The sequence below is a fragment of the Spermophilus citellus genome (assembly GCF_964194105.1).
Source record: "Spermophilus citellus genome assembly, chromosome: 6".
Taxonomy (NCBI): Eukaryota; Metazoa; Chordata; class Mammalia; order Rodentia; family Sciuridae; genus Spermophilus; species Spermophilus citellus.
Window position 1 is genome coordinate 111,204,793 of NC_138187.1, and position 24,580 is coordinate 111,229,372.

At 51.7% G+C, this 24,580-nt stretch overlaps 1 protein-coding gene across 4 annotated transcripts in view; it reads left to right on the forward strand.

The window, feature by feature from the left end:
- ITPKB (inositol-trisphosphate 3-kinase B) overlaps window positions 1-16,195 on the forward strand; it is a 103,632-nt gene extending 87,437 nt beyond the window's left edge. For all 4 annotated transcript variants that reach the window (XM_081296990.1, XM_081296993.1, XM_081296992.1 and 1 more), the window contains exons 3-8: window positions 371-470; window positions 1,779-1,992; window positions 6,775-6,979; window positions 9,313-9,414; window positions 11,121-11,192; window positions 12,896-16,195. In XM_081296990.1, coding sequence (XP_081153116.1) covers window positions 371-470; window positions 1,779-1,992; window positions 6,775-6,979; window positions 9,313-9,414; window positions 11,121-11,192; window positions 12,896-13,111 — 909 coding nt within the window. In that variant the 3' untranslated portion in view covers window positions 13,112-16,195. The remainder of the gene's footprint in view (window positions 1-370; window positions 471-1,778; window positions 1,993-6,774; window positions 6,980-9,312; window positions 9,415-11,120; window positions 11,193-12,895) is intronic.
- The last annotated feature ends 8,385 nt before the right edge of the window (window positions 16,196-24,580 follow it).

Here is a 24,580-nt window from a genome sequence, read left to right on the forward strand (position 1 = left end):
TGCACCATTTGGATGACACCAGGAAGGTACTTGAAGTGTCCCAAGGGCACCTGTGCTGTGGTCGTGGCACTCCTGCCTTGTGGCCCCAGTGATTTACATCCTAACCAGAAAGTTGTGGCTGTCTTTCTAATGTAGAACTTTTTTTTTTTATTTTTAAAATCTAAGTTTTAATTCCCATTTGTGCCAAGAATTAGCAGTGAACATTTATGGATCATGCTTTCCCCAGTCTTAGAAATCAAAGATAACCTCAAAGTCCCTTTCTGGGTCTAGCTTTTTTTTTTTTTTTATTGGTTGTTCACAACATTACAAAGCTCTTGACATATCATATTTCATACATCTAATGTAGAACTTTTTGTTTGCTTGTTTCTAGAGCAAATCATGGAGAAAAATAAAAAACATGGTGCACTGGTCTCCCTTTGTCATGTCCTTCAAGAAGAAGTATCCCTGGATCCAGCTGGCGGGACACGCAGGTAGACGAGACTCTCCTGGACTTGCTCTGTGTGTGGGAAGCCACCCATGGGCTGTGGGAGGGGAGGGCCTGGCCCTGAGGCTCCTGGAGATCGAAGCATCAGAACAGCTTCCTCTCCAAGAGACTTTCTCGTCTGCAAGTACAGCCACAACAGTGACAGATGTGACTTTGACACTGCCTTGCGAATGAGCATGGACAACTGACCTCTGTAGAATCCATGCCACCCTGTCCCTTGCCTCCTCCCTTTCTCTGTCCCTCTCTCTGTCTCTAACATCTTCCAGTCTCTCTCTTTCTCTTTCAGTCTCTCTTCCAATTTTACTCAGTAAAACAGATGAAGTCGCCAGTCTTTATAGCTGGGACACCACTGGATAAAGAGACGGAGCTAACCAATTCACTGAGCTCCTGTTGTTTGTTTGCATCACTGTGGTGCTAGGGGTTACGACTTTCATGGACATGTAGTCTCTGCCCTAAAGGAGCTGGAAGCTGTGGAAGATATGGACAGGTCACCCCACAACCACAGCTTGCCAACATCAGGTGGAAGTGGCTAGGGAGCCTGGCTAGAGTGTGATCTTTATTCCACCCATCAGCGACAGAAGAAGGGAACATCTGACACCAAAGTCCCCAGGATCATCTAGTCCTCTGGGGACCCTTTGGCATGCACTGTCCTCTGGGGTCATTTTAGTAGATTTAGGCTTCATTGGCCTGCAGATTCTTTTGGGCCAGCACATGGGCTGACTTTAAGTTCCTCAACCACATTGGCCCAACCAAAGTCAGGCACAGGAATGGACACGCTTTGTAAGTACTTACCCAGAGGAGTGGCTTGGCAGGAACTCTGCCCAGGTAACCCAGACCTTAGACCTCTACTTCTCAGCTCACTGTCTCTCCCTTGTCCCGGCACCAGATCCTGTCTTCTCAGGGATTTTCCTCTACTGAGACTGGGAGACACCTTCATGTTGGAGAAGCAGGTTGACCATGAGGATGGGGACACTAATAATAATACCATGAAGTGAAGAGATCTCTCCTGTAGCCCTGCTAACCCTCCAGTTGTGAGCACTGGTAGTATCCATCTCAGATGAGGAGGTTGAGGTCAGGGAAGCTGGAGAGCCAGTCCAGGGTTGCATTTGGTGAGTGGGGGAACTGGGTCTCATCCCATTCCCCTTAAAGCACTTGTCTTTAACCCCAGGCTTAACCAGTACTGCAGCATCCCAGGGAGACCCAGGTGCTATGATGGAGGAGCTGTCCTCTGAGTGGAGGGTACCTCTGTGGGCTATATCTGGGGACCAAGGGCCTCCTCCCATTTGCTCTGCAGGGAGTTTCAAGGAGGCTGCCAATGGCCGGATCCTAAAGAAGCACTGTGAGTCGGAGCAACGCTGCCTGGATCGACTGATGGCTGATGTGCTGAGGCCCTTTGTGCCTGCCTACCACGGGGACGTGGTGAAGGATGGGGAGCGCTACAACCAGATGGACGACCTGCTGGCTGACTTTGACTCTCCTTGCGTGATGGACTGCAAGATGGGCATCAGGTGGGCCAGACTCCTTGCTGCAGGAGTATTTACCCCAACACCACATCTGGCCACGCAGCAGATACCTGGCAGCATTTAGGGTGTCTCAGAGATCTCATGTGTGCTAGGACAGGCCATGGGGGCTGCTTGACCAACTATAACCTCTCCCACCCCAAAGTCCACTCCCTTTATGTGTAGAAGGCATAGGGACCCTGGTTTTGTCATGACACCTCCTTCCCCACTCTGGTGAGCTGACCTGAAGCACGCACCAATAGCAGGAGCCAGAAAGAGGCCCTGGCTGGATGCCAAGCCCCCCAGGGAGGGGCAGATAAAGCTGCCCTCTGACAGGTGGGATGGCTCCTGGGTGGGGGGGCGGTGAGGGAATATCAAGTAGGGAGGTAGGAAGATGGTGACCTCCTGTTATACAAGCTGCAGGGGGCTCAGGAATAGAGAGGAGTAGAGAGAACTGGCTGGCAAACATGTTGGTCTGCCAAAAAACAAAACAACAAAAATCGTGTGTCCACTGTGAGTATGACTAGGGAGGGAGCCCAGGAGCTTGAGAGGTAGGTCCCCATTGTGGATCAGCCTACAGATGGCCTCAGCCCTGAGTAGGGTGCTTCAGGGGTCTGACCTTCCCTAGACTGGAAGGGTCATTGGACTTGTGGGCATAATTGGCACGCCCTGTCCTCCAGATTCCCAACTACAGGGCCCAGGCTCAGCCTGCCTTCTGTCCAAGGAGATAAGCTGGGAGATAACCCAGGCAGGAAGAGGAGACAGGAAAAGGGGCAGGAGGAGGCAGGGCGGAGAACAGAGCAGGAGGCCTGAGACCAGGGCAGTCCTGAGCCACTGGTTTGGCTGCAGGGTTTTCTTATTTCCTCTCAAACTTTGGCCATTCCAACCCAAGAACCCCCCTCATGGCTCCTTCTTCTCCTGGGAGACTGGTGTAACCCCCTGAGTCTATCAGCGCAGGAGGTGTTCAGCACCATGTGCTCACCCTGGAGAGCCTGGCCTTGGCTGCTGATGCCCAGACTGGATGCCAGACATGAGCTCCTCCATGCCACTCCCAAGAGAGGCCAAGTTCAGAGCTGAAGCCTGTGTCTGCTTTGAATGGTCTACTTCTTCTATGAGGAGATTGAGAAAGAGGGGTGTGTGTGAGAGAGAGACAGAGGCCAGGAGAGAAGTAGGCCAAGCCAGCCAGGTTTCTTGTTCTTTCTCCTTGCTTCTCTTGGGAGTTGTGTCCTAAAATCAGACCCTGCCAGCTGGCTGCCTGGTGCTCCCTTGCCCTTGCCCCCCAGGGCAGGGACAGGGACATGGAGAAGTACAGGCCTCTTTATTTTTTTCTACTCTGTGCCTGGTCACCCCCTACCACTATCCAAGGCCCTCAATATCTCCAGCCCACAGGGAGCTGGGCATGGGGGGTGGGCAAAATATCCCTCTAGCTACCACATGGCTGCTCCTCTTTTCCAGAGTCTTATTTTGTCCCTGGAAGACCCTTCCCTGGCACACCAGGATGTGCTTTCTCAAGGGAGGTACAATCATTCCTTCCAACCCAAACAGCAGAGGGCTCAGCCTACTTGCAGGGAAGGGGCTTTTCAAGTTGCTGCATGAACACATGGAAAATATTCTATTTAGTGTTCACTTGGATGCCCAAATAAGTGTACCCCGAGTGATGAATTTGGGGCTAGTTATTCCTGGAAGACAGAAGCCCCAGAGCTTCCTGCTGCAGCTAATTCCAAGGCCAGACTTCTCTGTGTGCCTCTCTGCTCCCTGAGAGACTTCAGGGGACAGGAGACCCATCTCCCAGCCCAGGCTGCCCCCATCCCCTGACTCGACAGCATCTCTCCCATTGCACCCTGGGTATCACCAGGGCCATCCGTCATGCCATGACAGACCTTATCTGCAGCCTGGTGCCTGCCACGGACCCAGGTTCCGTGGGATCTTCTTAGTGTGCTAGTCTAGCTACATTTGGAAAGTGGAATGTGGCCTCCCAAATACTTTGATCCAAAAACCTTGGCCTCAGAGTCTGTCCTAAGACCAACACCCATTGGTCATCCCTAGAGTATGGCTCATCCTTCCCAGAGAGAAGCTGGAGCCTGGGGCCATCTTAAACACTGGGCTTCAGAATACTAGGGACATGTTACTGAAGTGGTAGGAAGGCCCATCAGCAAGCCCAGCTACACCATGGCGGGGCTGGAGGGCAGGAGGTGGGTGTTGCTCAGGAAGAGGCCATGCAGGTGCTGAAAGTGTCTTATACTTGGAGCTTCTTTGGTCCTCAGTTTCACATGGGCATATGTTCAAAATGCTGTGGGGGCTGTTCTTTGTGGAGAGTTGGTAGTATCTTCCTGTCATTTGCAACAAGGGACAGAGGGGGAGACTGGAGTTGGGTTTCCAGCACTCTGCCCTTGAAAAGCTGTGGGTGACTTTGGTCTGCCACCTGTTGGCTCCCCATGGGAGCTGCCTTCCTTCTTTTACCTAGTCTTGGGTCACTTCCTCTCCCAGAGTCCAGCCATTGGGTGAGTAGGTTTCTGCTCCTCTGTATGAGATGGAGCTCTGATCTTCCCTCTGGGGTGGAGGTGAGTGGGTGCAGGGAGGCTCACCTTTCAGTGGACCCACAGTCCCACTATCCAACTGGCTACTCTTGGGGGCATCTCCTCCTAGGCTCCTTCCTCTTCTGGGGTGTGGCAACTCTGTACAGATGGAGCTGCAGGGTCCCTTTTTGGAGAAAGGTCCATGTGACCAGGGATTCAACACTACTAAAGGCTACTTCCTGTTTAAAGAGCTACTGAGAGCCCTTTGCAGAAGTGCAGCCACCCACCCACCCATCCTGCAGGCCTGTACAAGGCCCTAAGGAGCATTTGGAACCCTTGACCCAACCTGGCTGCCCCCTGTCCCAGCCACACAGTACCTACAAATTCAAGGACAGCCTGTTGTCATTGACTTGGCTTTGCATGTGATGTACAAGGACACATATATGTATGTACATGCTTGCACATGCATGGAAGTGCCCAACCCAAAGCTAATGACTTCCCCTTTACAGTTTTCATCATCTCTCTGAATGAGTAGGTCCAAGTTCATATATCAGAGGCCAGCGTATTATCAGGGTTTCTTCCTGCCCAGGAGGGTGTAAGCTACCCTAAAATTTAAAATCTTAAATAATTAGTGAATAACAGAACACAAATACTCAGAAATATATTTACAAAAGGCGAAGCCCTTGATAGATCTAGTCCACATGGGTTCTGAAACTGGACAAAGGAAAGATGGCTCCGGTGGTTTATTTAAGGGGGTACATCAAAGACAGGGTTAAGGTTTCAAGGGTGGAGTCTTGCTTCTTGCTGTCTTGCAGTTGATTGATATCTTGGCAGGTCACATCCATCTCAGGTGCTGTGTGGGCCACAGCAATTGCATTGTCCCTGAGCAATTGACCAGAGGAAATGTCCACTGGACATTCCCAAACACCAGATGTCTCTGTCTATGAGGCTTCCATGTGTGGTACCCATGGACAGCTCCTCCAAAGACTTGGAGATTTAGTTTTCTTTATTTTCAGTGCGATATCAATTGATAAGGTGGTTTCAGAAACCTATCATCTGTAAGATGTAGATTTTCATTCATTCTGTTATGGGTTCCTTACCAGCAGCCTAGAGACCCTGTGTTGGGAAGTGTTGGAACAAGGCCTGGGGGACAGACAAGAAGAGAAGAGTAGGGGACTGGGAAGGAGGGGCACCTCTGAGGGCAGCTCTCACCCACGCAGGGGGGAAGGGGAGACCACTTCCCTAGCCTGCAACGAACACTGCTGATTTCAGCCTCTTTAAGGATCTTGGGCAGAATCTGAACCTGTTGTGGGGGGACAAGGGAACTTTAAAGGAGGATATGGGGAAGAGTGAGTGACCCCCCACTCCAGTTTAGAGTGGTGATGGAAGTTTGGCAATATGTTCTGGAGCATGGAACATGTCCCCACAGCCCAAGACCAGTGATTCAGCCTTGGGCCACTTAAAACCTGTGCTATCTGCCCCTGTCACCTCCATTAGTGACCTTTGCTAGTTGATCCAGCATGAAACAATTTAGTGGGATACATTTTCTCAGGCTTTCTGGGCTCAGGGATGCGGAGGGGTCACCAAGCAGGTTTCTGGGACAGAGCAGAAGCTAAGAAATCCAGATCTTTCCTATGGAATATGGGTTTCTCCAACCAGCATTTTGGCCCCTTCATAGGCCACCTCTGGTCTGTCCTTTGTGCCTAGAAATATTTCCCCCTTTTAGAAAGAGCCAGAGACTTAAAGGCAGACTCAACCTTGCAGGCTGCCTGGGAATGGGGATGTGGAGGACAGAATGAGTTCTCCAATCAACACAGGTCCTGGCTTCTGAAGCCTTCACTTTATGGGAGAGTTCCAGGCAGCCAGGGGGGCACCCCAGGGGTCCTGAGTGGACCCTGCCATCAGTTGCCTCTCCCACCAGCATCCTAGCTAGAGGAGCTGGACAGTCCACCCAGCTGCTCTGCTTCCTTCTTCCTCCTTCTGCTGGGCCCTGTGGGGGTCTCACATGGAGCTCCTACAGCTTGCCAGGTCTTCAGGGTGGTCCTGGCATGGAGGTGCTCTGATCCAGCAAGTCCACCCCTTTCCCCTCGGATCAGCCCAAGCTGTACTTGGCTCATCCTGGATGATGAATGTGCCTCATTTCAGGGGCTGCCAGACTGACTGTGGCCCTTGGACAAGGTATGGGCTGCTCAGAGTCTTTACATAGGCAGCCAGAGGAGTGGCAGGTGAGCTGTGGTCCAGGCCTAGGCTTCACGCAGTCTCACCTTCCATGCAGGACATACCTGGAAGAGGAGCTCACCAAGGCCCGGAAGAAGCCCAGCCTGCGAAAGGACATGTACCAGAAGATGATCGAGGTAGACCCTGAGGCTCCGACCGAGGAGGAGAAAGCCCAGCGGGCTGTGACCAAGCCGCGGTACATGCAATGGAGGGAGACCATCAGCTCCACTGCCACCCTCGGCTTCAGGATAGAGGGCATCAAGGTGAGACCAGCAAGACATGACCCAAGGCTGCCTGGGGTGCTCAGTTCACAGTGGGGTGATGGGGGCCCCACCAGCATCCGGCTTAACATTATTAAGTAAAAGAAGGGTTACTTGAACACAAGCCCTGGGATATAGCAGTAGTCACTTGGATACCCAGCTACCTGCCAAGTGACTAACAGGAGGGTAGCATATATAGCAGGGACCTTTGATGGACAAGTCCAGGCCCCTGAGTAGAAAACGATGCTGTTTCCCTCCCTCAACCCCTGCTGCTTACACTCAGGACAGGGTGTTCCAGGACAGGCTCAGGGCTCCTGACTGTTCTCAGAACCCCTTAGGGGTTGCAAGCTTTGCCTGGCTCAGGCCCAAGATGCTACCTTCAGCCCCAGGGACAGACATTTGGAACCATTGGCCTATTTCTCAGCCTGAGGTACAGGTGGGGTGGCCATGTAGGGAGTTTAGGCCTTGGAGTTGGGGTGGCTTCTAGCCCTGTCCAGCAGTCAGTCCTGTGAGAAATGGCCACTTAACTCAGCCCTGCCCAACACAGAGAAGCCCAGACAGGAACCAGCTAGTGAGGTGGCAGTTAGGGAACCTGGCTGGTTCATAGGCAGCAAGGAAGGGGCCCTTGGAAACCTCATCCTTCCTTCTTTCCTCTTCAGTGTCCTGAGAAGTGTCTAAGAAGACTCTCCTGTCCCTGAGCTGCTGCCCAGGCCCCTTGCTGTTATATTTGCTAGAAAGATTCAGGGCACCTCCCTGCAAGAGGCAGGGCTGAGAGGCACCCCTTGGGAGTCTCAGGCAGACCTGAGCAGGTAGCAGTCCCCACAGGGGCTTTGGCTCTCCCCTTCTCTGTCCAGTCTCAGCCCACTTGCCTCCAGAGTCCAGCTGTGGAGTCAGGGTTGGGTGTCTTTGAGTCCTCACTCTCCAGCTGAAGGGAGCAGAGCCTCCTGTCAGCCTCTTCAGATGGCATTAAATGTGAGTTTCTGCAGTTGCCAGCGTCTCACTTGCTGCCCATGGTGGCCTGTGGGAGCTGTTTTCACCTTCCCCCAGGACAGCTGCTTTGTGTGCTCAGGGCTGAGAAAGCCCTTTGCCCCTTCCTCATCTTCTGAAACCAGCCTTCCCTCATGTTTGCAGCCTCTGACCCTCAGAGTGGATGCAAGTTACATTCTCTTCATCCCCCTTCTTTTCTTCCTCCCTTTCAGTCTGCTCCCTACCCCTATATCTGTTGAAACAGTGTGCCTCCCCTGGTCTCTGTGCAGCTACAGGTACAGGCAAAGCCCATCAGCTGGCTCAGAGACTTGCTGACTGTGCATACTATCACCTGCACCCGCCTGCTCATGGCCAGCAGAGGAGCCCCATGGGGAAGACTCTTATTCAGGTGCCTCCACCTAGTACTCCCTCCCATGCATCTTGGGAACTCCCTGAGCCCCAGCCACCCATCTTTAGAGATTGCCATTGTGAAGTTATAGCTATCTCCAACCTGAGGATGGACAGGCCCAAGATCGGGGCTCTTGCCAGAGCCATCTTTTCTTGGGGTGGACCAGGGAACAGAGGCAGAGAGATAAAATTAGATCTTGGCTTTCAGGGAAACTATTCAGCAGTCCTCCCAATCTGTGGGGGTATTCCAAGGCCTAAAACAAATACCTGAAACTGCATACTATACCAAGTCCCTTGTACTATGTTGTTGCCTTTACATATATGTCTGATAAAGTTTATAAATTTTGTAGTTTTAGTTGTAACAGTAAAACCTAGTACAAATTTATTTTTCCTTCTTCACAACCTCACAGGTAGATTTGTTTTTATTGGAAATCTTTGCAACCTCAGCAAAGAAGTTACATTTTTTTTCTGTCTTTATTATGTTAAGAACTTTCACCTTTCACTTATAGGAAGGTCTTATAGTTTCTCTTTGGCATATCCAAATTTATGGCATCACTACTCTTGTGCTTTGGGGGTAATTATTAAGTAAAAGAAGGGCTTGATCATAAGCCCTGGGATATAACAGTAGTCACTTGGATACCCAGCTACCTGCCATGTGACTAACAGGAGGGTAGCATATATAGCAGGGACCTTTGATGGACAAGTCCAGGTCTCTGAATAGAAAACAATGCTGTTTCCCTCCCTCAACCCCTACTGCTGTGTGATAATCACCATGCTCCTGGTTGCACCTGCCTCCTTGTACCATACCTGAGTATTTGGCTGCCTCCATTGTCCCTAGAGCATCTTGAGAGTCAAGATGGGTCTCACCTGCTTTGTAGTTGTTGAATGGATGAGTACAGTGTCCACCTACCTTTGGGCTCTCTGCTGACTACATCCTGGTGGGGTGTCATTCTCCTTCTCAGAAAGAAGATGGCTCGGTGAACAGGGACTTTAAGAAGACCAAAACGAGGGAGCAAGTTACTGAGGCCTTCAGAGAATTCACTAAAGGAAACCGTAACATCCTGGTGAGTCTGGGTCTTGGGATAACCATGACATCCTTGTCCAGGCTTTGCCTAAGTCAGGCCATGGCCACAGTGCCCACGCAGAAAAACCAGGCCCCAACTTCTGCTTGGAAGGTGAGGAAAAAGTGATATGGCTGTTCCCAACATTCATGGGTGCACCGGGAAGCTCTGTGAATAGTCACTCACTTGCCTTGGCCTCCCATCTCAGAGCTCCCTAAAACATTTTCCATCCCCTGTAGAGAGAGAGAGAGAGATCATTGCTGGATGTCTTGAGCACTTGCCATCCGGGTATTGTACTAAGTGTTCATTACATCCTCTTGTCAACTCTCTGGTGCCATGGACATTCTTGTCCCATTTTTATAGAAGGGAAACTTGACAGATCAAGGACACACAGCTAGGAAAGCATAAACTTTATAGAGTCATACCCAAGTCTGCCTGACACAGAAGCCAGGCAGCCTCTGGGACCCCTGCCCAGCACAGCTAGCAGCCTGCTGGTCCCTGCACCCCCAATACCATCAGGCCTAGATAGGCTTCTGTTGACTGTGAGGCTGAACAAGAAAGGTATGCCTGTAGGTCACACTGCCCTCCCCAGCAAGACCTGGCCAGCTGTCAGCCTGGGAGGTGGATATACAAGCTTATGATAAACTTATTCCTTTTATGATGGCTGCTGTAACAGCCAGCAGGCTGGGACAGATACTTTGCCCACCAGGATGTGCTGACCCTCCCAGCTGAGTTGGGATGTGCTGGGCCATTGCACCCCAAGCATAAGTGCCCTATGACAGTTGGAGATCTAGGCATGGCTGGGATGTGAGCCTTGAGCCCCTCTGAGATGCACCTTCTGACCAGAACCTAGGAGCTACAGAGGGAGGGGCTCCAGAGAGCTTCTTCTCCAAGAAGACAGTGCCAGCTGGGGCTGGGAAGTCTCCTTCCCTCCCTTTCCAGCCAGGGAGGCTCCCCTTGGCCCCTTGCAAGCCCCCTGGTTACAGGCGTGGGGAATGCACTGGACTTCAGACTCACTGGTTCCTGGGCCACCTGTTGGGGAGGATCTCAGCCCCTTAGCAATGCTGTGACCATGTACTTCATAGCAAGGGGACTCCAGAACTGTGAGCAGCCCTGCCAAGCTGTGTCACTGCTATCCCTGTGGCTGTGGAGGAACGCTGTTTGCTTTTGTGCTACAAGTTTCCTAATTGGCCCTGCAGCCCTGGTGGTGAGACCCACAGAGCGGCACTTGGGGATAACAGGGCACCTCAGAGTCAACATAGCACAACTGGAGTTGTAGGGCTCTGGAGAGAGGCCACTGGCAGACATGTTTGTGGCTCCCCCATGTACTCTGTCTTTAAAAATCAACATGGCAGTTTGTGTTCAGGAAGACATTATGGTCTCTTGTTAGATTCCACTTCCACACTGCTAGTGTTCCAGGACCAGCTGGCCTCTCACGTAGGAGCTCCTCAGGGGTTTTTCTGGACTATCTCTCTTCTGTGCCTCCTGCTTGTGAGACAGTGTGGGGTGGGAAAAGGTTGCAACCAAGGCCCACTCGGGGTCTCCTTCTTGGCTCAGTTTCCTTGTTGGTAGATAAAAATGTTGGAGTAAGTGATCAGGGTTAAGATCACTCCCACTTCTAATTCAGGGATTCTGAATGGGGTCAAAGGGTCTGAAAACCCACCCCCTTGCCTTCAGTGTGTAAAGCCTGACCATCTTTCTGTTCCCAGATCGCCTACCGGGACCGACTGAAGGCCATTCGAGCTACTCTTGAAGTTTCCCCCTTCTTCAAGTGCCATGAGGTAGACCTTTGGCTTTGTGCTCTTGGGCAGAGAGCATGCATGCTAACAGACCCCATGGTTGCAGAAGCCTGAGAGACATTTAGGATAGCTGTAGCCATAAGCAGGCCACTGAGGGTCAACTCCTTCGCTACAAGAAGGTAGCACATCTGTGTGACTGTGCTGGGCTCCATGATGACCACATAAGTTGTCCTGCCAAAGATTAGTTGTCATTGCCCCTTTCTTCTTTCTGACCCTGCTCTGAAGTATGTTCAATTCTGGGCAGCTGTGGCAGGATGCCTGTTCCACCACCCCAGGAGTCTCAGGGCAGAAGCATTCCCAGATGCTTCCTCCCCACTAACCTAGGATCTTCAGAGGAGACCCCGACAAAAGTGGGCGGGTCTTAAGATGCCACTCAGAGCTGGTCTGGAGCTTTCCACCTGCTCCCACCTTTACAGATGTTGCTCGACAGCAGGCTGGGAACTGAGTCACCTGGGAGAGGCTTTGCAAGTCATCGGAGATTCCCTGAAGGGGTTTATATGATCCTGACATGGGAGTCCAGGACCCCTAGCCCCATGCATGCACTCACACTGGCACATAGCGTGTGCATGTACAAACAGAGCTACAGCCTTCTCAGCTCCCAGCACTCCCTGAAGTGGTTAATGTGGTAGCTGGCGGGGGGGGGGGGGGGGGCTGCAAAGCAGGACCCCAAGGCTCCCTGCAGGCTTGTAGCTCTTTTAGGACACAGTCTCTCAAGGGGTCTTGCATGGAGGGATTCTCAGCCTGAGCCCCACCTATGGAAAAGGTTGGGGATCCACAGTGGGAAATTGCAGACGGGGGTCTTGGGATACCTACCTGGGGGACCATCCCCAGAGGGCAGAGCACTTTCCTGTACTTTTATGCAAACCTTACCTCTGGCTCTTCCCAGGGAGAGACCACAGGCCTTGCACTTGGATTGCATTTCCCACTCACCTCTCCACTGGGTACACCTATCCCCCTATGTGACAGCCTTGACGGGGTACCTAGACATGGGGTGGGGTACTGGGGGGTCCCCAGAGAGCTGAGCCTAGCAGGACTTCAGGCACTGAGCCACCCTGGCCTCCCTGCACTGGGTGGAAGGATCTCCATATTCCTATACTAATGCTTTGACCTTTCACAGAAGGGAAAGGGTCCTCTTGTCCCTGAAGACACTCCATGGCTGGGGCAGACTGAGGAGGCCTTGCTGGGCATGTCTGGCCAGAACCTGCGGGGGGCCATGCTGCTGGGGCAGGAGGGTGTGCACTGGCACAGGGTCCTTCCTTGGCCCCATGGTTAGAGTGTGGAATCTCCTTGGCACCTTCCCTTTCACTAGAGCAGTCACCCATCACTCATCATATGGGGGTCTCAAGGTTGGGGGTTGGGGACTTGGCCCCCAGGTTTAGTTATGATCTAGAAATAGTGGGAAGAGTGCAGGCCAAAATTGGGGGTGGAGAAGTGTTGTCTGCCATCCCAGACTTCCCCATGCCCCTGCCCACACAGAAGGCTGGTCACCATTCTCAGAATCTGATGTCTCCTGCCCCCAGCATGGCCCACTCTTGGGCCAGCTCCACTGCCCTGCTGAGAAAAGGGGACAGAATTTCTGGCCCACACCCCTCTTAGCTTCATGCAGGCTACAGGCCTTTCCTAGGCCCCCTCAGGTGCCAGGGTGTGCCAACTGGTCCCCCTCCTCACTGCCTGTTCTCCTCCAGGTCATTGGCAGCTCACTCCTCTTCATCCACGACAAGAAAGAACAGGCCAAGGTGTGGATGATTGACTTTGGGAAAACCACGCCTCTGCCTGAAGGCCAAACCCTGAAGCACGACGTCCCCTGGCAGGAAGGGAACCGGGAGGATGGCTACCTCTCGGGGCTGAACAATCTCATCGACATCCTGACAGAAATGTCCCAGGGTTCCCCACTCGCCTGAGGCGCCCACTTCATCCCTGCCACCTCTTCCTCTTCTCCCTCGCCTCCTTTCTCCTTCCTAATTGTTCCTCCAATCCTTCCTGGGTTCAAGCCCCAGAACTGACCCTCTTGAACTGCACTACAAGACACTTTGTAGAAGAGGGGCTAAGATGAGAGTTTCCAGTTCTTTTCCTAACGTAAGGGCTTGGAGGTGGTGTTCCCACTTCTCTTTGTAAATAGAATCACCTTCTGGAAGAAAACCTCCCAAACCTAGGCTCAGTTTCCTGTACAAGTCAGTTGGGTTTAGAGTTTGGGGGGCCCTGAAATCCCTGGCTGCCAAGGGATCCCTAGGAGATGAACCTGCCTATGGGTGGCCCCCAGAAAGTGCAGGCCTAGACGGGCTACCTGTGGGAGTCTGCTGCCCCCTGGTGGCCAGTGCCATCAGCGCTGCTGCCAAGCACATTTATCTCTGCCTCACACCCAGAGCCCAGCAGCCCAGCCAGGTTCCTGGCTTCCTGGTAGTTGGGACACAAAAATCTCTGGAAAATTGGATATTGTTTGTGAGCACAGTTCCTTCCTATGAGCAGCTCCAGAGGCTTCCAGAGTTGCTGTGGTGGCCCTTCTAGGGCTACTAAATCACAACCCCCACTCTTCTGATATTGAAACCCTCCAACTTTGGGCCAGACCCAGCTGGGAACCAGGAGAAGGCTGAAGTCAATTGGCTGTGTTCTCTGACCTAGACCTTCCCAGAAGGGGGCAGGCAGGACCTTCGTTCTTCTATCTGAAGTTGCTACCCAAGAATGCAGAGGTGACATTCTGCCAAGTTGAGCTTCCAGGGATGCCACTCTGATCACCCCAGAGCCACTGCTCAATGGCCTCACTGCCCTGCTGTGACAAGATCTAGGTGGCTGGGTAGGAGAAGTCAAGGTGCAGACAGCCCCCTTGAAGTTGGGCATGAATCCTTCAGGATCTCTGGGACCCTGGCCCCATCGAGGGGAAGAAGTTGATCTCTTGTTCCTTCATGTCCCTGGTGCTAGTTGGTCAACCCTATCAGCATATACAGGGTCCTTTGTCCTAACAGTTACAAGGTCTGGGGGTGGGATTCAGGGCAGCACCAGGCCAGAAAGAAGCAGGATTCGGGGTTACTGGCATCATTTCTAAATTTCCCCTGCAATAAGCCTGACTGAGGGCTTAGACCTGTTTCCCCATGGAGTGTGGATGGCTTCCAGGAACATATTGGGTACCTGGGGATGTCCCAGGCCCCTCTTCCTGGAGTCCCTGTGCTGTGTGAAGATTCATGGAGAGCCATTCTAAAGCTTCATTTTAACTGTAAAGCAAGGAAGTCTGTATTACTGAGAAGAATATACAATTTGTATGACTTTTTAAGAACAAAACTCCTAGCTCTGTTGCCATGTGGAGCTCTACATCAGGTCCCTGGGGCTTACCACCCCCTGCTTTGCAGAGTGCAGTCAGAGGAGCCCTACCGGGTACCAGGCCACTTGGGGGACACTGAGGGAAATCATGTGGACCAAGAACTGCTTCAGGGTTAGGCTGCCCACCCTGGCACCTCAGGATCTGGGGGGGGAGACGCTGTTGACCTGCCCACGTGACACATATGTTTCCTCTTCCATGCTGGGTGGGTGAGTGACAGTTGGCTGGGGGTGGAGGGCGGGACACATGAGAATGTATAAGTACAGATTTTAAAAAAGGAAATCACTTAAACTTCCTGGCTCTTGTTCAAAACGGTGGTGAGCTCCTGCGTGGGCTGACTTGCTAAAGGTCACACCCCCGCCCCGGCTGAGCCTGAGCCCTTGTGATAGCACGTGATCTGGAAGGCAGGCAGCATGGGGGTGGCATTGAGTGCCACATTAAGCTCTGGAATGCCCAAGCTGCAGTCACAGGATAGAAGGGACCCTGGTGGTCTGGGCTTCAGATCTGTGGGGAACAAGACATGTTAATTCAGACACAAAAGATTCTACAGCTATGAACTGGCCAAAAGTTACCCCCATTCTATGTATGAAAAACATTTGCTAAAGCAAATTAATGATATGAACAAAAATTGCAGGGACCAGTTTAACCTATGTAAGTGAACAAAACTTCCCAAGCACTTTAAGAAGGCACCAATTGTTTGCAAACAATGTGATAATATGCAGACGACCATTTATTCACCCGTGGAACCTCTTATGGCAATATTTTGCATTGGGTTTAGTGTGTGTGTGTGTGTGTGTGTGTGTGAGAGAGAGAGAGAGAGAGGTATAAGAAGGCATCTTTCTAGGCTCATCCTATTACCTAGGGTGTTTTGTCTTTGTTAGGTTTTATATTTACCAGACTAGCTCCCACACCTGCTCTGTCTCTCAAGCCATTCTCCCACTCTCTTGCTATCTGGCCCTTCCCTCTCCTCTTGGTGGAATAAATAGGTCCTGAAATAGAATTTCCCAGAACCTATTTCCTGGAGGTCCAAAAGACCCAGCCCTGGTCCTGGCAGAGACTCCTTAGATCCTGGTCATGCAGGTGCCAGGAGGTAGCGCATGGGTGAGAGGGTGCTAGGCCCTCCTGCTCTGTCCTTGTGGGCCCTAGGGGTTCTTGGCAGTGAGTACTGCTTGGAACGCTTGGAAGGTTTCCTTGACTGTCCTCCCCAGACTCACCTCTAGTGTCCTGTAAGAAGTTTTTAAGTTATATTTATTTTGTTGGTTTTATTTTTAAAATTGCATAAAACACTAAGATTGAAAGGCTGAACTGTTTTATCCTTCAAGCTTGGCCTTCTTTCTGAACTTCCTTTCCAACTTGGTGGGAAGAGTCCGGAAGCAGCTCTGCCCCTGCCCCTGCTCCAAGATGGACAGTTTCCCCTTTGGCTGTATTTAGCTTTGAGTTGCATCTGGTCAACCCATGTGTATAGAGCCCGGCCCCTTTGCTCTAGGATGTTCATCCTGTCAGTGCCTTTCTTCTGGAGGAGAGGACCCCTCTGTCCTGCCCAGACAGGTGCCCCTCCTCTGCACCCCTGTCCCCATGGATCTTGGGGAAATGAAACTGTTACACTCCCTGCACAGTGCCTGTCCAACAGACTGCAGATGCTCTCTACCTTCCTGAATAAAGACCTTGGAGACCAGTGCCGCCTGGGTTTCATCCTTCAGCACTCGAGCCACCCTGGAGACACCCTTGAGTCACCATGGCTGAGGATGGGCTCAGGGTGTCTTTGGAACTTGGAGGAGCCACATGGGGGTTATGACCATCCCCAGAAAGAGGCATTAGATTAATATTTTAATCTGCAAAGAGTTTAAAACACTTTTCTACCTTGTCCACAACACCTTTAAGTAGTCGCCCCGGTATGTCAATCAGCAATGAAGAAGAGTCCCCCTGCCCCTAACTGGAGGGTCTCCCGCATGGCTGAAGCTTGTGGAGCTTTACTCTGTTCTGGGCTCGGGCTGAATGCTCATGTTTGTGCTTCCATTTTACCCAGATCACCTCCGTGAACACGTTTCCATTGTACAGTGGGGGACACTGAGGCCTAGGCAGATCAATTTGACCTGGGAAATAAGTGGGGATTTGAACCCACAGTGTGCCTGGATTAAAAAACATTCCTGGGGCTGGGGTTATAGATCAGTTGGTAGAGTGCCTGCCTTGCATGCACAAGGCCCTGGGTTCAATCCCCAGCACCACCGGGAAAAAATAAATAAGTATACTGACTACTAAAAAACATTCCTGTTGTCGTCCTCGCTCAGGGAATGTCTGGAGGGCAGAGACAGACCTTGACTTCTCTGTGTCCTGGGTCCCAGGCACCAAGCACCTGACTGTACATTGTAGCAACCTGGTGGCGAAATAATGGCTGTGTCCACTGAGGGGTACCCTCCAGTAAAAGCCTCTGCCACACATCAAGGATTCAGCATCATCTACGCTCACCTCCTTTCAGCTTCTCTGCAGCACTGGATTGTTGGAGCTTCATTTGCAGAACTCAGAATTCTTTATTTGGGCACTGGGGTATATTCTTTCTTCATTGCTGTGAGAAGTTTAAGATGGAATTACAGAAAGTAAAAGCCTCAGAGCCTTTGCAGGTTCTGCCCTTTGCCTGGGGTGTGTGCCCCAGGTTAGCCCATGGAAACTGCTCACTTCATATGTGGGTGCCTTCCTGTGGACCATGTTCCTGGATCCATAGCAACCAACTCTGTGGGTTCCAACCCATCTTCACACAGGTATAACTTGACAGCACCTTGAATGCTACCCACCCTGTACCTGAGTTGCTTCCTGCCATAAGGTTTCCCTGTTGTGTGGTCAGGCCTGAGCCTACATAACCTTAAAATTTAGGGGAGCTTGTCCTCCATGGTACAAACCTTTCACCAATAAGAGAAGAACAGGAGAGAGATTTTTTTTTTTCTTCCTTCACTTCAGGCCCAACTGATGGCTGCAATCTGACTGCTTCTCAGAGAACAATCCCACAGATCAAGCAACCAGCTGGACCAAGTAGTGGCCCCTAGATCATTATCCCTGTATTGGGGCCCCTCTGTCCCCATCCCTGTCCCTAGGGCACTGTAGGAAAGATTCCATCTCAGGTGTAGTTAACAGGTGAATCAGAGTCAGGATCTTTCAGGGGTTGGTTCCAAGGCTGCCTTCTTGTGACGGTCTCTCAGCCCCCAGGCTCCTACCCCCAGCCCCAGCAAGACCACCCCAGCCCTCTATTGCATTGCCCTGCCTTCCATGTAGCCCACGACTCTGGTCTGTCCCCTGTATATCATGCTGCCTGAGGGCACAGACTGGAGCTGGTAGCTGCTGTTTCTTCAGTGTCTGCCAGTAAATGTTAGTTGACTAAAGTGCCTCTGACTGTCCCTGTGACCACAGCAGTCAGGTCACCAGAGAAGAAGACCATCTTGCAGTGGGAGTAGACATTCCCTGGCCTCTCACTTCCTCTCCTCCAGTGAGCTCTTCCAGCACCCTCTTTGGCCATCTGCTCTCAGGGTCCCACTCTAGACCTCATCCTCACCAAAAACCCATCTCTGGATTGTCATTCAGCAAACACTTTCTGGTCTGCATGAACGTCACTCCCCTACTCATAGACCCTTTCCCCTGGAGCACCCCAGGGTTTTATGATCAGCCCCAACCCATGTGAATCCCCTGAAGTCAATAGACACCACCCACCTGCGTCTGCCTATGGCTCCCTGCTTAGCCTCCTAGTGCCAGGCCACTGGGTGACAGGGACTCCTCTCCAACCCTCATTCTCCCAGAGCCTCAGCCCACTCCACCTTTTCTTCCCAGAATGCCAGCTGCCCACTGCATGGAGTCTCCTAACTGGTGCTGTAATTAGGGGCTAAGGAGCATCCAGGACATCTCCCCTTCCATATCCTCTCAACCTGTAGCCTGGGGCATCTGGACCCACGTGTACCCCAGAGGTTCTGACCATGGAGAAAGGACCAGTCCCCATCTTGGGGGAGGGACCTAGATGACCCAGCTACCCACAAGGACACATGGCCTGGCATGGGGCAGAGTTGTCCCGCTGGCTCAGAGAATGGAACCTTGGGGCTTTCTGGTTACGAGTCAATGCCCAAGGCTGTCCACAGAAAAGCTCTACCTGCTCCTGGACGAGGGGAGTCACCGCATGATCCCAGGCACCCTCCACATCCAAGGGTGGATCCAGGTGGAGCCTGTGTCAGAAGAGTCTGACCTTGGTCCCCATTTTCTGCTTCTCTCCTTCATCAGTCAGCACTGGTGTCTTCAGAGTCAAAGCCTCGGTGCGTGCGCTCCGAAGACAGCATGCCTCCAGTCCTTAGGTGAGGAGGGATTTGCGAGCAGTATGCTGCTGGCTGCAGGTGGACCTAACGCATCTGGGAACCGAGGAGCCACAGATGGCTCCATGGACCCACTGGACTCCCCACAAGATGAATTGCAGCCAAAACCCCTGTACCCCATGGGCTCTGTGAGCTCCCCTCTAACCAGAGGCCTTCAGGTCGCTGGGAACCTTGTCACTGACATGGGCTGCTAGAATGGGAACCTGCAAACTCTTGCTGAACTAAGCTCACAGACTGGAGACCATTAATTAAAGGCTAGGCCAGGGCCCCTTGAGGAACGACCCTGAAACACCGTTGCAAGTATATATGACATTGCCCAAGCACCTAGGCCCTGGGCAATGGGAGCCCCTTTGCAGCAGGTCTGTGTTGGCCATGAGTGGCCATCGGTGCCCCCAGTACTGTCGGAGCAGCCAGACCATACTCTGATCTTCATCCCTGTCACACAGAGCCAGGCCTTGGCCACTACATGCCCCAATGCCTCACTTTCCACCTGCGCCTCAGTCAGCTACCCACAGATGCCATGATCACTGGCCCACCTCCTAGCTTCCACTAGCAATTCAGCCCTTCTAGTCTGCACACAGGGACAGTCCAGCTGAAAATCCCACCCTGAGGGCCACTGACTATTCCAGGACAGGACTGCATGCATCTTAGGAAACCTCCAAGGTCAGTTACCTGTTCCTTATCTGGACCACTTGTGGCATCAACTGCCTTAGCCTGGGTTCCCTAGAAATGGGTCACTGTGGGCACTGCTTAGCAGTAAGTGCCATCAATTCCTCAGTCTCATGGGATGTCCTCTGACAGGCCATTGGTGAGTCTGCTTATGAGATGGATTCTGGGGTGGAGCACCGCCTCTCCAGTAGCCATGGGACCATTGGCACAGAAGCGGATGAATGGTCAGGGCGGAGGTGGCAGCCACACTGATGATCTGGCTGAGACCCACTGAGTTGCTCCAGCTTCCCATGTCTTGTAAACTAAGTTTGGTGAGTGCCCTTCCTGGCAAACTCGAGCAGACCAGTCTATCCTTGATGTCACTTGAATAAAGGCCTTATCCCATCAGTCCCTTGATGTCACATGAGTAAAGGCCTTATCCCCTTTCCCCATTGGACAGGCAGCTGGGATCACATGGGACTGCCCCCACAATTCTGCAGGAATGAAAATGGGAGAGAAGTTGAAAATAAGCACTCTGTGGTGGCTGAACCATAGGTTAACTGGGTGGCAGGATTCTGTGTCCAGCCAGGAGCCACGGAAAACACTCTTTGAACCAGCGATCAAGGAAAGACCCCAAGAGACCAGGGTACTTCTAAGTAGCTGTGGGCCCTCTCAGTCCTGTGACCTCTTCTCCCCACATCTGTAAGGACCCCACCATCACTGGGGGTCCTCACTGAAGTCTGGGGAGTTGTTTGATTTATCTCAGTGGTTCTTCACCTCTTAGGATCAAGACCACTTAAATAATTGAGAGGAAGCTGTGAGCCTTTTCTCTAGAAAAATACCTGTATGCATATACACAAACAATATCATATACAACTTGAGGGGTGCATCAACATCCCCAAGGCCCATTGGTAAATTCCCAGATGGCGTCTGGGTCCCAGCTTAAGAATCCTTGGCCTATAACAATGTTTCTAAGAATATATATGGACAAGTATCCCTTTTGCCTGCTCCCTGCACTGCATGGGCATCTCTGTGCATCGGAGACCTACCTGGCCCCTGGCCCCTCCTTCCCACTCCCTCAACCATCCAACCTTCTGAACATATATCACCTGGAAATATGGTCAACCTGATTTTATAAATAAAGTTTTATTGGAAACAACCATGTCACTACTTTCTGCATTGCCTACAGCTGTTTCTGTACTACAGCCAGAGTTGAGCTGAGCAGTTGCCAGAGACTAGATGGCTGAAAAGTCTAAGATATTTACTGTTTGGCCCCTTCAAGAAAATGTTTGCCGACTGCTGCCTGAGAATAATGGAAACCAGCAATTAAGAATCATGTGTCAGGCAACATAACAGCTGATTTAAGGCAAAGTAGTTTAATGCTCTTAAAAACTTGAGATGAACTTTGTCAGCCACATTTTGTACATAAAAAAACAGAGGCTCAGAGAGGGTAAGACTCATCTAGGATCACATGAGCCAGTCAAGATCTTTCCGTGACTGCATGCTCTATTCCTGAACAGTCCAGGGAGTCTCCTGAGCAGCAAGGTTTGTCCTAGCATCTGGCTGTGTCATGGGATTGCTGGGACAGCCCATTGGTAAGCCATAAATCCTGCTATGGGGCATGATACACATAACCAGCCCTTGGGATAGGAGGCTGAGCTGCACCAAAACTTGGCCCTAGCCCCCAAGGTTGACCAGTGGGATGTGCTCTTGAGCAGGTCTGGGGAAGTGAGGTGGGGACTCTGGATCTCTCTAATAAGGCACTGTTTGTTCTGGGCTCTGAGCGACCCTTCAGGGAAGCACAGCCTTGGTGCCTATGACACCCCAACCCTCTGTTCCCCCAACAAACTGATTATGCAGAACAAAGTTTACTTGGCAGTTCGCAGGCTGGCTCACATGCCCTCCCACAGAAAGAGAGAAGACACATCCTAGTTCCTGCGAGTGCCAAGAAACAGTGTGTGTGTCATTTTTCTAATTTTTTTTTCACGATGACAGCTGTGGCCTCACTCCTGGCATTTAGTGCACCATGCACAGGCCTGAGATGACACATTCAACAGAGAAGTGAGAAAGGGAATGAAAAACCAGGAAAGAGAAGACACATTTCATGCTTTAGCAAGATCTGAGGGTTTGCAGTTAGATTTTTTTAAAACAAGAAAACAGGGCTGGGGTGTAGCCCAGTGGTAGAGAATGTGCCTAGCAGAAGGCCTGGATTCCATCTCCAGCACCACACACACACACACACACACACACACACACACACACACAAAAGAAAGGAAATAACTAGTTTATATGATAATGACAAAATAATATAAAAGAGAGCCAAAGCACCTTCCCTGAAGAGGCGCCTTTCTCAGTCCGCTTGGGCATTAACAAAACACCACACACTTCGTGTCTTAACTGAAATTTGCTTTCTCTCAGTTCTAAAAGTTGGCAAGTCCAACCTGAGGGTCCAGCTGGGTCCAGTTTGGGCAAGGACCCTCTTCCAGCCCACAGACAGCTAGCTTTTCACTGTCCTCACATAGGAAAGAGGGCTCTGACATCTCTTCCACTACTGAAAAGGGGCCAGCCTTCTGGGAATAGGGCTCTGTCCTCATGATCCCCCATAGAGTCAACATGCGTGGGGGGAGGGGGAGTTAAGGGCTTCACTATGAATTTGGAGGGACCACAAACATTCGTTGGGTGCCCTGTTGTTAACTAACATCACTGATGTTCCCACCTTCCATCCTGTACCTTTCCAAACTTGTGAATGAGTAACAACATTTTGGGAGGGAAGTGGGGGCAGAGACGTGCCCTGTTAATTTCTGTGGTTTTTCAATGTGGCAACATGTGTTTGGTCTAATTTAAAAATAGTTTCTGCAAATTATGGACAAACAGTATCTGACTGCGACCGTGTACTGTCGACAGCAGCCCTGCTTTATTTAAATGGAGGGGGGAAATGCCCAGTTTTAGTCACAGTGACAGAGAACAGCGTGCTGGAGTGACTTCAAGACCGCCGCTTACAGCGGCTGCGGCAATAGCGGGACCCTCACCCAGCGAGGCTGCCCCCTTGTGGACGGTCGCGCGCACTACAAGGTACCCAGGGAAGAGGAAGGTGGGCGCGGGAGTGCCTTTAATTTACAAAAAGTCTGGAAGCTGCATTGTTCAGAGAACCTCCTCTTCTGTGCCCCGGGAGTACCTCGAGCAAGATAGTTTCCAGTATTTCATGGCTTCTTCTAACCTGGCCACATCTATGGCCTGACACAGGTGCAGTGATCTTGGCAAAAAAGAATCACCAATAACCAATGGGCAGGTGGTAAGCATTGCACTTACATTTCTAATTTCATCCTGAAAACAACCAGTTGACAGACGGCCTATTACTGTTGTTATAATATAATTATAAGTGATTTCATAAGAAACTGATGGACCAAGGTCACACAGAGCCAGGTAACTACCAGAGCCAGGATTTGAACCCAGGCATAAGGTTTAGCACAGGAGTGGCCAGGTAAGCCGGCATGCACAATGTACGTGAAGGGTATCATGGTGGGAAAAGCCTAAGGCTCCGCAGGGCAGAAAACCCAGGACAGGGACAAGAAGGTCACCAGGAGAACACTTTGTAGATGAGGTGCCATCAAGATTGGATTAGTGGTTGGCTGTGAATTATCCAGAGGATTGAGGGGAGGAGGGAACATATATGAAAAACCTTAGTGACATATGGAAGGACACTACATCTGGAGCTGCTCCCCTGGTGTTGGAGCAGAGGGTCTGTGTGGGGCTGGCACAGTGGTCGGGGCCAGATCGCAGGCCTAGGGAACCAGGGTGAAGCATTTGGTTTCTGGAGTCTGGGTCACCACAGGAACCACTCTGAGGGCCTGTGCTGGAGGCTGACCAGATGTCACACAGGGTGTGATCAAAGGGTGACCTGAGTCCCCAGGGAAGTGAGGGTGTTTTCTAGAAAACTGACCAAAGGGAGATCAGGATTAAACAGTGCAGGGTCAAGAAGTAGAGGAGTTCAGGAGGCAGGAGGTGGGGACAGCTGCTGGCTCGAGAACTGGACAGGTTGTCACAGGTGAAGGGCTCACCGTGGGAACTTTGTTGGACTCCATAAAACAGAAAGAGGGTTCTTTTTCACCATTCTCCCAGAAGCCACCTGGAATTTTCTCCCAGGTCTTCTGCTGAGACCTGGGGGTCTCTGGATCCCAGGCTGCAGGAGATAGACATTACGATTCACAGGCCTGGCTCCTGTGGGCTTGGACCACCAAACACCAGCATCCCTAGGGAAAAACCTTTGTGAATTATGATTTTGGGGTCTGTACAAGCTCTCACTTTTGAGGCGTGTATGTCTGCAGGAGGCTGGGACTCAGGTCCGGGTCAGCCTGGACGGCAGTACAGGAGTACACTCAGCCTCACTCCTGGGGTTGACAAAAGCTTAGAAGGTCACTGAAAATGAAGCACACCATCACAGATGCTCAAGGACCAGGGGCAGGAGAGTTAGGGTTAGGGTTAGGGTTAGGGTTAGGGTTAGGGTTCCTGTGTCTCCTCCTTGTTGCTGGGATGGTCCTCCGTGCCTCCTTAGAGACTTGTAAGTGCTCCTGTGCAACCTCTCTTTGTGCTTTTTGTGTCCAAATCTGCCTCTACCCCAGATAAGTGGCCCAGGAGCCGGGTGAGGGATGGGTAGCCTGAAGAGCGTAGATGTTGCCTGTCTTCGTGCCCTACCTGCTAGAGCTGGGGGCAGGAGTGGGATGAGAAAAAACAAGAAGCCCTGACCTGAGAGATGTGGTAACCCAGAGAATGGAGGAGCACCTTGGCTGTTGCCAACTGGAATGCAGCTTACCAGGGAACTCATAGATGTCCTTGTGCCTCTGGGGGACAGCAGCAGAACAGGCCTGGAGGGCTATCGGGGCCACCTGGAGAGCAGCCAGCCACACCCAGTCCTATAAGAAACCTCCAGACATTGGATGGAGAACAAGAGCAAAGGTGAGAGTGAACAGGAGAGTCCCGGATGAGGATGCAGGGGTACCACTGACCGAGCACAGATGAAGAGCAGGAGCATCTCAGAGGCTTGCCAGCTCAGAGGGTGGGGGGGCCCCAGG